Source organism: Anomalospiza imberbis, unplaced genomic scaffold, assembly GCF_031753505.1.
Source record: "Anomalospiza imberbis isolate Cuckoo-Finch-1a 21T00152 unplaced genomic scaffold, ASM3175350v1 scaffold_118, whole genome shotgun sequence".
NCBI lineage: Eukaryota > Metazoa > Chordata > Aves > Passeriformes > Viduidae > Anomalospiza > Anomalospiza imberbis.
Genome location: NW_027099572.1, coordinates 235,723 through 248,405, shown reverse-complemented (window position 1 = coordinate 248,405; position 12,683 = coordinate 235,723). Strand labels below are relative to the sequence as shown.

Sequence of the window (12,683 nt, the reverse complement as noted above, 5' to 3'; positions counted from 1 at the left end):
GTTGTTTGTTTGCCTAGTTGTACATACTGGTAAAGAACTGTTGCTCCCTTTTCCCATATCTTTGTCCGAAAGCCCCTTAATTTCAATATTATAATAATTTGGAGGGAAGGGGGTCCCATTCTCCATTCCAGAGAGGTCCGGCAGACACCTGTCTTTCAAACCAAGACAAGCTGACAATTAACAATTTATTAACAATTGTTTATTAACAGTTAACTGGGAGGCAGGACTCGGCAATCAGGGTAAAGGGAATGCCGAGGGGATTGTCCTTGGGGTGTCTGCCCGTGATGTCAATGTAGAGCTGCTCCTCACATGTCCCCTCCTGCTCGGCGAGGCATTCCACTGTGATCTTCTGCTGGCCCCAGGGATCGATGGAGCCGGAGCAGGGGGACACCGTGAACATGCCAACATTGAGGGGACTCTGCAGAAAAAGTTCCAGGAGAGGCTGACGGCTAATAGCTGTGCCTCGAGCACCCCACAAAGAGTATGTCCTGCCTTGGCCTCCAGCTGGGCCCAAGCACCCAGTCCCAGGGCAGGGAAGGATGACTCCACGGCCCAAAGGCAGCCCCAGGCTGAGAGCAACAAGCCAAGAGGAGCTGCAAGCCTGTCCCAAGTGGCAGAGAGAAAGGAGTTTGAGTGTGAAGATTGAAGGTGGTAGCTGTGATCCTTCAACCTCCAGAGGTAACACAGGAGAGCAGAAATAGCTGTGAGAAATGATGGGAGGGAACTGGGAAGAAGAAAAAGCAATGTTGTCTGAGCTCTGTGGACTGGGAGTTCAGTGCTGGCTTGCAGCTACCAAACACAGGACCTGCTCCCCTCTGTTGACCCCACAACTCCAGGTCAGAGGCAGAGTACAGGACTGCCAGGGGGACTGAGCAGATACTGGACTCCATCCTGCAGACCATGTCCCACCCTATGGCGACGAGCCCCCAGCCCGGGCACAGCGGCATCTTCTCACATCCCCTGCAGCAGCACTGCTGGGGAGCAGGAGCCACCCACCTGTGTTGTGCAGCTCGATTTCCTTCTCGCCGAGCGCCTTGCAGATTCCTCTTGCTTTGAACTGAGGGGAGAAAGCAGAGGTATCTGTGGATATTCTCAGTTCAGTCAGAGAGAAAAGGAGACATTTCTACCAGGCTGGGCCTGGGAGAGAGTTGGAAAAGAACGTAAATAATTCTTTCTCTCTCTTGTTGTTCACATTGTTATATATATATGTTCTGCCATCGTGTGTCGTTCACTGTGCACCAATGGTGTGAGGTGTTTTTACTTTAAGACCAATGAAATTGGTCCGCACGATGTTCTCTCTAAACAGAGCAGTGCATTTGAAATAAATCAGTTTTCTTCTCGCCTTCTGAACTGGACTTCTTTCATTCCCGTCCTGCCTCAACAGCGACAGGTATCTGTCATGCTGAGCTCCCCTACCTTCCTCTGAGGCCAAAGCTGGCCTTCTTCCTCACAGAGGAAAGCCTTCGTGCTCCTGATGGCTCCCAGAGAGCAGCCTGCAGCTCCCAGTGCTGGACAGAGCAGCTCTATCACCAGCTTCATACTACACATGGGGATACCGAGGTGGTTTTTTGCTCCCTCTCCCCAGGCCAGGGATGCAAATGGATGATAGCCCAAGTCTCCTGGCTGCCTGCCACACTGCAGCCATGGGGTGGTGCCTCCTCACACAGGAAGGGTGGTGCAGGGCTTCTCCTACCTTTTGCTTTCCAGTGCGGATGCCTCCATGGGTGCTCGGCGGATGCGGAATTTGAAGCTGAGCATGCCTTTGTTCTCCAGCACGACAGTCTGGGTCTTCTTGGTGCCCTTGATCACGGCTCCGAAGTCGATGGGTGAGGCAGGCTCAATGCTGTACTTGCTGTACACAGCTTTCGCCGACACCCTCACTGGGACGTCGGCGAGAGCCTGGCCTCTTCCACCTGAGCTGGCATCTATCACCTGCGTCCACAGGAAGGGTGGTAACCAAAGCAAAGAGGCCAGCCTGTACCCCAGCCCCCAGCCTCCACCCCAGGCCTCCATCCCTTTACCCCTCCCTGTTTAAGCACCTCCTCCAGAGTCAGATTCTCAGCTCCACTTAGGAAGCCTCCCAAATGGTTTTGAAAGCCTTTGTTTGTGTATGTAGGAGAGAGGATTCTCCAGTTAAAGCCCTCCTTCCATTAGACACCTATCCTGTTTACGCTCCCAGAACACCGTGTGATAACGCAGCCTGGCCCAGGCAGCTCACCTGGCAGTACAGGATGGGCTTGTTCTTGAGGACGATTTCACTTTTGGGGTGGAAGAGCATCTCAATATTCACACTAGGCTGGGAGGCAGTCAGCATGCCTGACTGAGGCTCAACAGTGAAGTAGGATGCCAAGTTTTGCATCCTGGGACCTGCACCCTTCACTGTGAAACTGGGGAGAAAGGGAAGGAATGGAGATCTCTGCAGTTAAAAGTATAGGTGCCACCAGCACAGCCAGGACTTTGCATAGGACCAGAAAAAAAGAAAGGGAGAGTCCAGCTCTGCTCAGGGAATCCTGGATCTTGACAGAGAGTGCAGACAATCACGAGGTTGCTGCAAGAAATCTTGGCACTGAAAGTTTTCATTCACTCCTTTACAAAGTCTCAGAAAGAGAAAGGAGGTGACCGTCAAAGAAAGGCAATGCATCTCAGCATTTCAGTGGCTGAAATGTTGGGGCTTTCCTTTGGGCTCCAGCTGAGCTGTGCAGAACTGTTGGTTTGGGGCTGGATTCTCTGGTAAAAGAATTGATATTAGAGAGCCCAGGGTTTGTATTTACCACGAGGCAGCCAGCATGGAAACAGGTTCTAGCCATTCACAGAGGGAGAATTCAGGCCTGGGAACCTGAGGAAATGCTCACTACCAGGCAGCTGGACTCACCTGTACCCAACGTTGTATACCCCTTCGTTCGTTAAAATCACGACTTTCTTCACATTATCCCGGACATTAATGGTTCCAAATTCCAAGCTTCCATCTGGAGCTGCAGAAAACCCACAGAGTGAGGTCAAACATGGTATTTGTGAGCTGCTGCAGAATACACCAGGTCACAAACTACACGGAGGTCTCGGCACAAAACCCTTTTCAGCAAGTTTCCGTTCTTGGAAGTGTTTTCCAGCTACTTCTCTGCCCTTTCTCTTCCCACTCAAACTATCTGCAGGCTCAGTAGCTAAGGAGCCCGGCTCCCATTTCCTCACTTCCGAGCACAAATCCAATTACTTTAGATGCTGTGCTGAGCCTGAGGGGGTTGCCAACTGCCTGTTCACGTCACTGTTGTTTCAGAGCCCCCAGATCCAATCTGCACAGGAAGCTGCACACTTCAAAGTTCAGAGGGGAGAGACTTAAGGCTGTCAGTGCCCTGACAATGCTTTATGCCACACAGCTTGTAGGGTATGTGCTTTATGTACCCATGCCATCCTTGCATGCTGTCCCATCCCATCCCATCCCATCCCAACCCATCCCAGTGCTTTGGTCACCCAAAGGTAATGCAGTGCACCTGGACTGCTTTGTTTGGGAGGCATCCACTGACCTTCAGGCATCTCGATGCTCAGAGAAACATCATAGACCTCTGCAGAGATTTTGATGTTTTCAGCCTGAACAACCCCCAGGATGTTTTCTGTATCTGAAACCTGAGGCAGCAAGAAACAAACACTGTTCAGATGATTCTTTTGGTAGACAGCCTGTAAGTCCTTGTCTCTGCTGGCTGCTTCCCCTGTGGCTTCCCTGGCTTCACAAGCGTTGGAGGACTCCCAAGCTTTGCTAACCTGTTCATCTCATGGGCTGCCCCAGCAGGATTCTGCTGCAATAAAAAACCCTATCGGCCCAGCTCTGCACTCTACAGCAGGGAATGCTCTCTTGGAGAGGCACAGAGATGTAAGAACAACCACAAAAAGTGTGACGTGTCTCAGAGCAGGTGGCACTGACAACCCTCTCCAATCACCTAGCACCTTCTTTGAAATGCAGCCCCTAAACCATGGAGAACAAAATCCCAGGGGGAGAGTTTGCTGCACTATGCAGGAGCTTCAGACAAAGTCCAATGTGGAGATCACGCTGCAGGCTGCACAAGCAAACAACAACCTTCAAGCACCCACAGGGCAAGGTTGTGGAACAGGCTCAGGCTGCAGCGTCTGGTTATCTGGGGGGACGTGGATGCACTGCACGTTCTGCAAACGCTGTGTAGAGGCAGAAGTTGGGGTCACAGCACCCTTGTTTCTGTCAGGTGCAGCTCTTCCTGACCCTGCCCCCAGCAGCACACGGCTGCTCACTGTGCCCTGCTCTGCCAGGCAGGGCACAGCCCCTCTCACCTCTAGTCGGAGGGTCTTCTCAATGATGCCAATCTGCCCGGCCTCGAAATGCACTGTCACTTCGAACTCTGAGCGGGGATCGATGGTGCCGTTATCTTGGGACAAGGAGAAGCCCTCAACGTCATCCAGCCCACTGAGCTGCCAGGCCACGGGCAGCAGGGTGTTGTTTCTCAGGAGCAAGGTCCTGCTGTCAGTCCTGCAGAGACAGGAAGGCACTTGGCATCAGCTGCTGGATGGCCACACCAGCCTCGCCACTGAATGCACCTTGGAGCAGCTCCATCCACACCCTGGAAACCAGAGTCAAGCGTTTTCTCTTTGTCACAACTCTTGGAGTGCCTGTGGGATGACTGACCTGTACCGAAATAGCTTGTCAAAAGACAGCTCCAGGGGGCTGACCTCCAGCTTCACGTGCACCCCATGGCAGCACAGGCTGAAGACCACTGGGTCCGGGTTCTTCCCAATGCTGCAGATGAGTTTGTCTTCCAGGAAGCCAGGGGAAGTGGGGTATGCCCAAATGGTCAGCTCCTGGAGCCGGCCCCACAGGAAGAAATCAAAGAGCTCTGTGTGAGAACAGGAGAAGCAGCCCCTGGGCACTTCTACGGTGCCTGCCCTGCCTGCCCTTCTCCTACCTGCTTCTCCTTTGGTTTCAGTGCCATGCTGGGAGGGTCCAAAAGGAACGTCTCCGCTCCCCCAGCATTCTCAAAGGAGAACTGGACCTCTATGTCCGCGGGGGAGTTGTTGAGGATGGTTAAATTCTCCGAGTTGCCGGGACAGTTCTTGGCCTTGTACCTGTCCACAAAAGGGGAAAAGGCTGCAGAGCAGACTGTTGCCTTTGCCACACAGCAAGGAGAGCACCATGTGTGCCGGATCGGTCCGTGTCTCACAAACGGGACGGGACCCTGACTGGTCACAGACTTAGGATTTATTATCTGTCTGTATCATACAAACAAGAAGCAAGAGGCACAGGAAAATAACAACATCCATGCAAACACAGATCACAGATAAGATGGCAGCTTATGTAAAGCCTTTATCTACATATTCTTTGAACCAACAGCATAAAAGAAAAGGTCTAAAGTCATTATACTCTAACCAATTAGAAAAGGACCCACGTGGGTTTAACATTAACAAAAAGACTTCTATGAACCTCAAACAATACACAATAATTTATAATTTAAGATGGAAACTTTTTCTGTATTTGCAAAGCATATATCTAGGACTTTTCACATCTTGAGCTAAGAGTAAGTTCTTGTTCTTTCTTGTTCCTTATGAGAAATATAAATGTATTTACTCGGTTCTTAACTTCCTAGCTTTCTCATGAGAAGGTTTAGAAATGTCCTAGCTTTTCTCAGCTTTATGTCTACTTTCTGGGGCCTTTCTGCACTTTCTAAAGTCTTTTACCTTTTAATATTCCTACACGTGTGCACCCAAGGAAGTGATGCTACAAGACCCTGCTCTAACAAACAAGTGAGGGAAATGGATCCCAGTCAGGGGCATGGGCGTGTGCTCATCCTTGCCCTACTCTGATGCCTTCCCCTGGACTTGGTGCCTCCAGCCCAGAAGCCTGATGATGCTCAGGCCACTGCAAGAGTTTTTATTACAATGTAAATTCAAAGGTGCCTAGAAAAATAACACTACACCAGGCACGTGGGTTCTTTCCCCTTCTTTTCTGAGGGGCCTTCCCTGCAGGGTCCCTAAAGAAAGGCTTTTGAAAAAAGAGTTTAGCTAATTTCTTTCATAAAAGTCATGAAACTGCTGTGGATTTTATGGGTTAGCTCAAAGTCTGAGAAAGCATCAATTCCCAAGAGGAATTGAGGCAAAAAGATAACAAATGATCCTTCTCTCAGGTGTGGAAACCACTTTGGAGTGAAAGGGTTAAAGAGGCAAAGAGAAATCCCAGACCATCCATCAGTCTGGCTAAAGATTGTCTGTTTTTTAAACTATTTTGATTTCATTTACTTGGGTTGTCAAAATAGCCCTAGCCCTCCAGAGCTCCCATGGAGACAAGAACTAATGTTAAATGTCATTAAAAAGAAGTGACAGTAAAATAGAAATACACAATAGCTTCAATGACAAGTGTTCAGGCAGACTTTATCCAGCAGTGAGGATGCAAGGTCATTACAGGAAAATGTAATTCCTGCTGTACGTTACCCCCAACACCTATTGGCAGGTCAATAATAAAATCTTATTAATAATGACAGATTAATGAAAGGTTTACAAAACCATCTACAGAATGATTGCTCAATCAGGCTACCTGCAGAGCTCAAAGCACTTCAAAAACCACCATAAAGTTCATTTCCTAAGGGGTGAAGCTGAGACGTGGAGGGGGACAGAAGCTGCCCCCCAAGTCACCTTTGGACTGGCAGCAGCATGCGGCTCTGGCCACCAAGGCGGCCACCAAGGCACCCACTGGGTAGGCAGAGCAGCTCCTCCAAGGCTCATTTGCCTCTTGTCTGCTCAAGTTGACACATCTGTGGTCCTTCAAACCCATGTGTCTCCCAGGACTCTGCCGGGGACTGCCCTGGGTTGTGCCACCAGGACAGCCTGTCTCTCCAGGCGTGTCCACAAAAGTACAAGGCCCAGCAGGGAGCACATACCACTCTCTTGATTTCCCACACAGCAGCGGCCCAAAGTGGAATCGCTTTGTGCTCTCAACATATTCCTTGAAGATGACTTCATCTTCCTTCACGGTTTTCCTCCACTGTGGAAACACCACCCTGGGCACTTCCAACACAGTGGCGCGGAGGCGGATGTGAGACGTGGGGCCTTTTGTCACCTGGAGAAGGACAGAGAATTCAGTGGAGGGTGCAGGTGACATGTGCTGCTGTGCCCAGCCTGCTGCCTGCCCCAAGAGCTGTGGCACCTCTATGGGCAGCAGCACATCCACGTCACCCTGCGGCCAGCGGGCACTTTCAAAGCACACGTCAAAAGCCGTGGTGTGGCTGGGGGGCAGGCTCTTCATCAGGCCCAGGTCCACGCTGAAACCTGGAACAGATGAAAACAAAGCAGCTGAGATACACGAGGAACACGAAATGTGCCATGAGCACGTTAAGGTCTTACAGGTGTCCTGGCTGAGAGGTCTGGGGAAAGCCCCACGCCGTGCTGTGACCTGGATAAAAACCTGGAGTGCACCTGAACACCCCTCAGACACAGTGAGCCACTGTGATGGAAGCGCAGCCTTGCCTCAAGGCCTCTTTTGGAAGCCTCTTTTGATCCACCAGAGGATCTCACAGGCTGTTTCCTCAATAAAGGCTGACCACAAGTGCTGTGACACTGTGAACTCCAAACAAAGCATTTCCAAAACACAGCAGACCCCACTGGTTGCCAAAACAAGCCCACAGAGTGCCCAAAGAAGCTTGATGCTCGTGGGAGCCAAGGGCAGAAGATGCTGAGAGGTCACCAGGGTGATGAGCCCATCTGGCCCCTGCACTGAAGCGTTAGGGCAATCACAGGCAGGCCAGGAGAGGTCCCTGGGCATGGCTGGCCAGGAGAGTTCTGCTTCTAGAGCTCCCAGCAGGGGCACTGAGAAGAAAAAGCTCAAAAACCTCCCCAGGTTCAGTGGCTTCAGCTAATCTGTCTGAGACACCTCCTTCAAGGCCACAGGAAGGGTCTCCAGCACTGCTTACCTGTGTCCTGCAGGACAGATTCATCGACCTGGAAGGACACTGGCATCTGCCCAGGGTTGCTGATCTCCAGAGTGCTTCTCCCAGTGAAACCCTTTAGGACAGTGCCCATGTCCAGAACATACTCGGGCAGCTCAACTCTGCAAGGAGGAGTAAGGACAGTCCTTAAACCACAGCCTGGCTGCATGTCCAAGAGGACAGCCATATTTAAAGTGGCTATTTCTTTATTCACTGCTGTAAAAACTCAGCTCAAGCCCATGAAACCCATGGCCTGACCACCTGGCAAAGAGTTTGGGAAGCCAGGAGGAATACAGATGCTAGGTTGTATCAGCTACTAATGGTACCTGAAAATAAAATTATTTAAAATGGCCACAGCTGCTCTGCCATGAAAAACCAGCACAGGTGAGTCCACTGGTCCTCACTGGTCTCAGTGAAACTGCTTAGCCTGGTGTACAGCCTGAGCCTGAAATTGTTTTGGGCCTAGGAATATGATTTGCCTGCAGAGGAAATCTCCATTGTTCTGCAACCAGATTGCATGATCTGTTCTGCAGAGCTTCTGCTTCCTGAATTGAAGCCTCTGGTGCTTGTGCTGCATCATGATGGTGCAAAGGGACCCACCAAGTTACCTAGATAAGTCCTGCCATCCCACCAGGATTCAAACCATCTGATTTTGGGGTTTTAAAGGGTTTGCTGACATGTGTGGTTCCCTTCTCCTTTTGTTGAGTGTGCTCTGTTAGTTGGAACCAAGACATCAGCTGGGAGCTGTCTGTTTCAGAGCTAGCCAGCAGGGACAGAATTTATGCTGTCTGGAAGGGCGTGAAGGTCTGCACTGGGTCCCCCAGCTCCAGGGACAGAACCCCACACCTGTGGGGAGCTGAGCAGTCCAAAGCTCAGCGTGGTGCTGGGGAAGGGAGGACACTTTGCTGCTCCCACGTAGCGTGTCACAGCCACCGGGACCAGACCCTTTCTGGAGTCCAGGCTATTCCCAGCTCTGCAGGCCCAAGGAGCTCTCAGGAGAAGGGGACACGGCTGAGTGCTCCCCACGGGGTACCTGGAGATGGGGATGGGAGTCCCTACTCACTTGACAAGACTCTGGCACAGCTGCTTGTCAGGGAACCTGCTCTTCGGGGGATGGCATGTGAGCTTTTTCTGCAGCTCCAGAGCAGCCTTCTCTATCAGCATCCTCACCGTGTTCACCTGCAGCTGAGGGCTTGGCTGAGGAAAGGGAAGACAGTGGCTGCTTAGCAAAGGTCCTTCCCAAGGCCCAGCTTGCACCTGAGAAAGGATCCCACCCTGCTCCAGTTGAGAGGGGGTGTGGGGTCCTCCTGTCTGGCTGCTCAGTGTCTGTGACACCTCCTGCTCTCTTAGGCAGGACCTCATCTCCAGGGAAGTAACTCCAGCATCTTTGCCTGCCCAGACACTGTTAGCAAAGCTGCTCTGGCCAGGCAGACAGACCAGCCAGGAACCTTCCAGAGCTCCAGACACTGGCCTGCCCCCAGCCAGTACCAAGGCAGCTTGGACAAAAACTGTCTTGAAAGGGAACCAGGACCAAGCTGGTGCCTCCTGGAGATGAGCACCGCCAGCACAGCCCCAGGGCACAATCAGGCAGCTGCTGTTAAGGTCTGTAACTCTGGCAGGGCTTGGGTTGGGACCAACAGACTCCCCAGCAATGACCTGCATCTCCTTCAAGTCACCATCCCTGGAGCATGGCCCTCAGGACCTCTCCCTGGAGTAGCCAGGAAGCTGGTGCAGCCCCAGAAGAGACCATGACCAGAGTGGCAGCCCTAGGGGCAATGCTGAGGTGACACAAGGTTGTAGGTGGGCAGGGAGGTCCCAGGTGCCATCAGGGCACCGGGAAGGTGCTGTGGGCTGCAAGGGGCTCAGGTGACACGGGGAGGGTGGCGTGTGCCAAACGGGGCTGCAGCCGTTCTTACTACAGTGCCAGAGCCAAGAACACGGGGCTTCAGGTCCTGAGTCTTTGGATCCCGAGTCACCGAGGTCTGAGTCTTTGGAGTCTGAGTTGTCAGGGTCTGAGATTTCAAGGTCTCAGTCTTCAGGCTCTGAGTCTTCTGAACAACTTTTGATTTATTCCTCTGACTGTACTGTTGCAGGTGTTTTACATGCTGTTTCAGTGGCTTCTCATCTTTTTCATTTTCTGAAGGAAGAAAACATCCACAAAGAGAAGCGTGAGCAAAGTGCCAGTCCCATTTAAGCTGGCAAGTCCCCACCTCCCAACATTGGTTTCTTCCAGAAAGAAGCCCTCAAGCCATCTACGGGAAGTGGATGCTGCTGCTGCTCTCTGAATCCTCATGTTCTCTCCCTCCCCACAGAGGAGCATCTCGTCCCCTGCAATGTCACACAAATCCAACCCTGCCTGAAGCCCTGCCAGCCCCTCTTACAGCTTTCCCAAGCCCTTCAGTCTAGCCGTCATCCTTCAGGACCCTGCCAGATGTGCTGGCAAGCTCTGCAGGATGGTTCCTGGGACAAAGCCCACATGGGATCCTCTGCTCAAGACTCATGAAGCAACCAGGAGGCTTGACTTGGTCTGGGAGTCCTGCAACCCTCCAGGCTCGGTGGAGGTTGGCATGAGCTGCCCCATGGGCATTTGGTAGGGAACAAAACCAGAGGGGCCCTTCCTGGGGGCAGACAGGCAGTGCCCACCTTTGGCGTTCCAGGGCAGGTTCACACTGATCATGGGAAAGGACGCTTCTCCTTTCAGGAGGATATTTTTTGGGTCCAGGTCACCCACTTTAAGCTGATAAATCCTGCTGAAAGCTCCTGGTAATCCCGGCATGTAAGAGAATTTCAGCACTTGCTTCTCGCCAGGTGCAATGGAGCCCTGCAGGGACAGGAGAAGAGGGAGGGAATGCATCAGAGTGTTTGATGGGAGATGGCTCAGGGGACAGACAGGCTGAGGACACAGAGTCTCATCTAGAAGAAACCATCAGACCACATCACCTGTGTGATAAATGCATTACAGTGCTGGCTTTCACAACTCTTAGAGTAAATACTACGTGGTTTATAATGCTGACTTTTGTAAAAGAAGTTTTGCTAAAGTTTAGAGTGCTTTTAATGTGAATGTTGTGTTGTGATACCAATGTTGGTGAAGAGTTGTTGTAATATTAACATTTAACATTTATATAATGTTAAATTATAACATAGATATAATATATATAATATTTTATAACATATATTAAAAGTATATAACACACATAGATACAAATTATATCATATTAGTTTATAACATATATATAATATTAAATTTAACCTTTAATAGTGAAGGAATGGAAACCTGTTGAATATGTTGAAAAGTAACAAATGACCACCACTAGGACAACTGCACATGCTCCATAAAGGTGGGACAGAGGAGGAACTATGTTAAAATTTTTGAATATATATAACCATTTGTAAATATGTATTAGGCTGATGCAATACCCAGGGGATATAAGGGGTGCTGCTGTGTGGACTGGTGTGCCTCTGGCTGCAGCTAAGCTGTTAACCCTGTTAAAGCTGTTAGCTAAGCTAACCCAGCGCTGTTACTTCTGCTTTATTGACTTTGTCCCCTATTGTCCCTTATTAAATTTTCTTTAAATTTTAACTGGGGAGTGGCTTTTGTTTCTCACAGCTTCCACCTTTCTTGTGCCCAAAAGGTCAAGCCTCCGACCCCGGGGTGCCGTGTGTTCTCCCCAGGGCTCACAAGGCTGCAGCCCCAGCACAGCCTGATGCCAGCACAGCTCTGCTGCTAATGGGCTGTGCCCTCTGCCAGCAAGAGCCTGCCTCATCAAAAAAAGGCTCTTCTGCTGCTGCTGGGGAAGAGAAGTCCCTGCTCTCAGCAGGGCCAGCAGCTCCTCTCGTCCCGTGTAGGAGACAGGCATGCAGAAATGGCAAAGCCAATTGGCTTCCTCTTCCCACTGCAAGGAGGGACAAAGGCAGGAGTGCTGCTTCGGCTCAAAGACATCCAGGCAGGACGGAGAAGCTTGGGCAGTGGTGGGATGCTGCTAATCTTTCTCCTTGCTCTTCCAGCCCCGCTGCTCCCTGGCCCCCTCACTGCCCCACAAAGCCGCTGCACAGCAGCAAAGCTGGAGGAGGCAGGGAGCAGCAAGCCTAGCAAGGGACACGTAAGTGGTGCTCAGCTGGCAGTGGGGAGGCAGGGCCAAGGACAATGTCCTGTGTGATCACACAGCCTGGCTAAGGTGACCCTCAGAAACGCTCCAGTGCCAGCACAGACTGAGACCTCAGCCGTCGGGGTCCCCAGAGTGACTGTGAGGAACCAATTAGATTTTTAGTTATGCCTCAGCATCTGCTATAAATCCATTTTCTGACATGGGGTGAAAAATTACTGTAGGGGCTGTCCACGTGCTGGGAGCCCTAACACATCCCACGTGTAAAGGAGGCTGCTGGCAGACAGTGCAGGCAGGCTCCGTGTCTGGGGGGCTGCAAGCGACCTCCCCCTTGGAGGCGGGCAGACCCCGAGCCCAGGAGAACTTTGCCCATCTGACCAAGTCTTCCTAAAAGGGCTGAGTTATGGGAGTGTGAAAAACACATTCACTCTACTGTGAAGATTTAAAAAGTTTAATAAAGGACAATAAGAGATAAAGACCCCAGAGCAAAGGTTATTACAGGCAGGTGCCTGTTCTCTTTGGGGATCCCCCTTAAATACCTTTGCCCTTACATCAGCCTGCTGCATATTCATAACCCTTATGCGTATCCATAAACTAGTTTACATTTTCCAGGAACTATTTTACATGGCCCCTCCTTGGGTCTGCATTT

At 51.1% G+C, this 12,683-nt stretch overlaps 1 protein-coding gene across 1 annotated transcript in view; it reads right to left on the bottom strand.

Annotated features, from left to right (window-relative positions):
- Positions 1-202: 202 nt before the first annotated feature.
- LOC137465896 (hydrocephalus-inducing protein-like) overlaps positions 203-12,683 on the bottom strand; it is a 36,736-nt gene continuing 24,255 nt past the window's right edge. The window contains exons 18-33 of the mRNA XM_068177904.1: positions 10,575-10,752; positions 9,848-10,068; positions 8,995-9,128; positions 7,917-8,053; positions 7,154-7,275; positions 6,888-7,066; positions 4,923-5,082; positions 4,646-4,818; positions 4,294-4,489; positions 3,519-3,618; positions 2,873-2,972; positions 2,219-2,387; positions 1,694-1,932; positions 1,417-1,540; positions 956-1,057; positions 203-418 (exon numbers count right to left, since the gene is read on the bottom strand). Of these exons, the coding sequence (XP_068034005.1) occupies positions 203-418; positions 956-1,057; positions 1,417-1,540; positions 1,694-1,932; positions 2,219-2,387; positions 2,873-2,972; positions 3,519-3,618; positions 4,294-4,489; positions 4,646-4,818; positions 4,923-5,082; positions 6,888-7,066; positions 7,154-7,275; positions 7,917-8,053; positions 8,995-9,128; positions 9,848-10,068; positions 10,575-10,752 (2,550 nt within the window). The remainder of the gene's footprint in view (positions 419-955; positions 1,058-1,416; positions 1,541-1,693; positions 1,933-2,218; positions 2,388-2,872; positions 2,973-3,518; positions 3,619-4,293; positions 4,490-4,645; positions 4,819-4,922; positions 5,083-6,887; positions 7,067-7,153; positions 7,276-7,916; positions 8,054-8,994; positions 9,129-9,847; positions 10,069-10,574; positions 10,753-12,683) is intronic.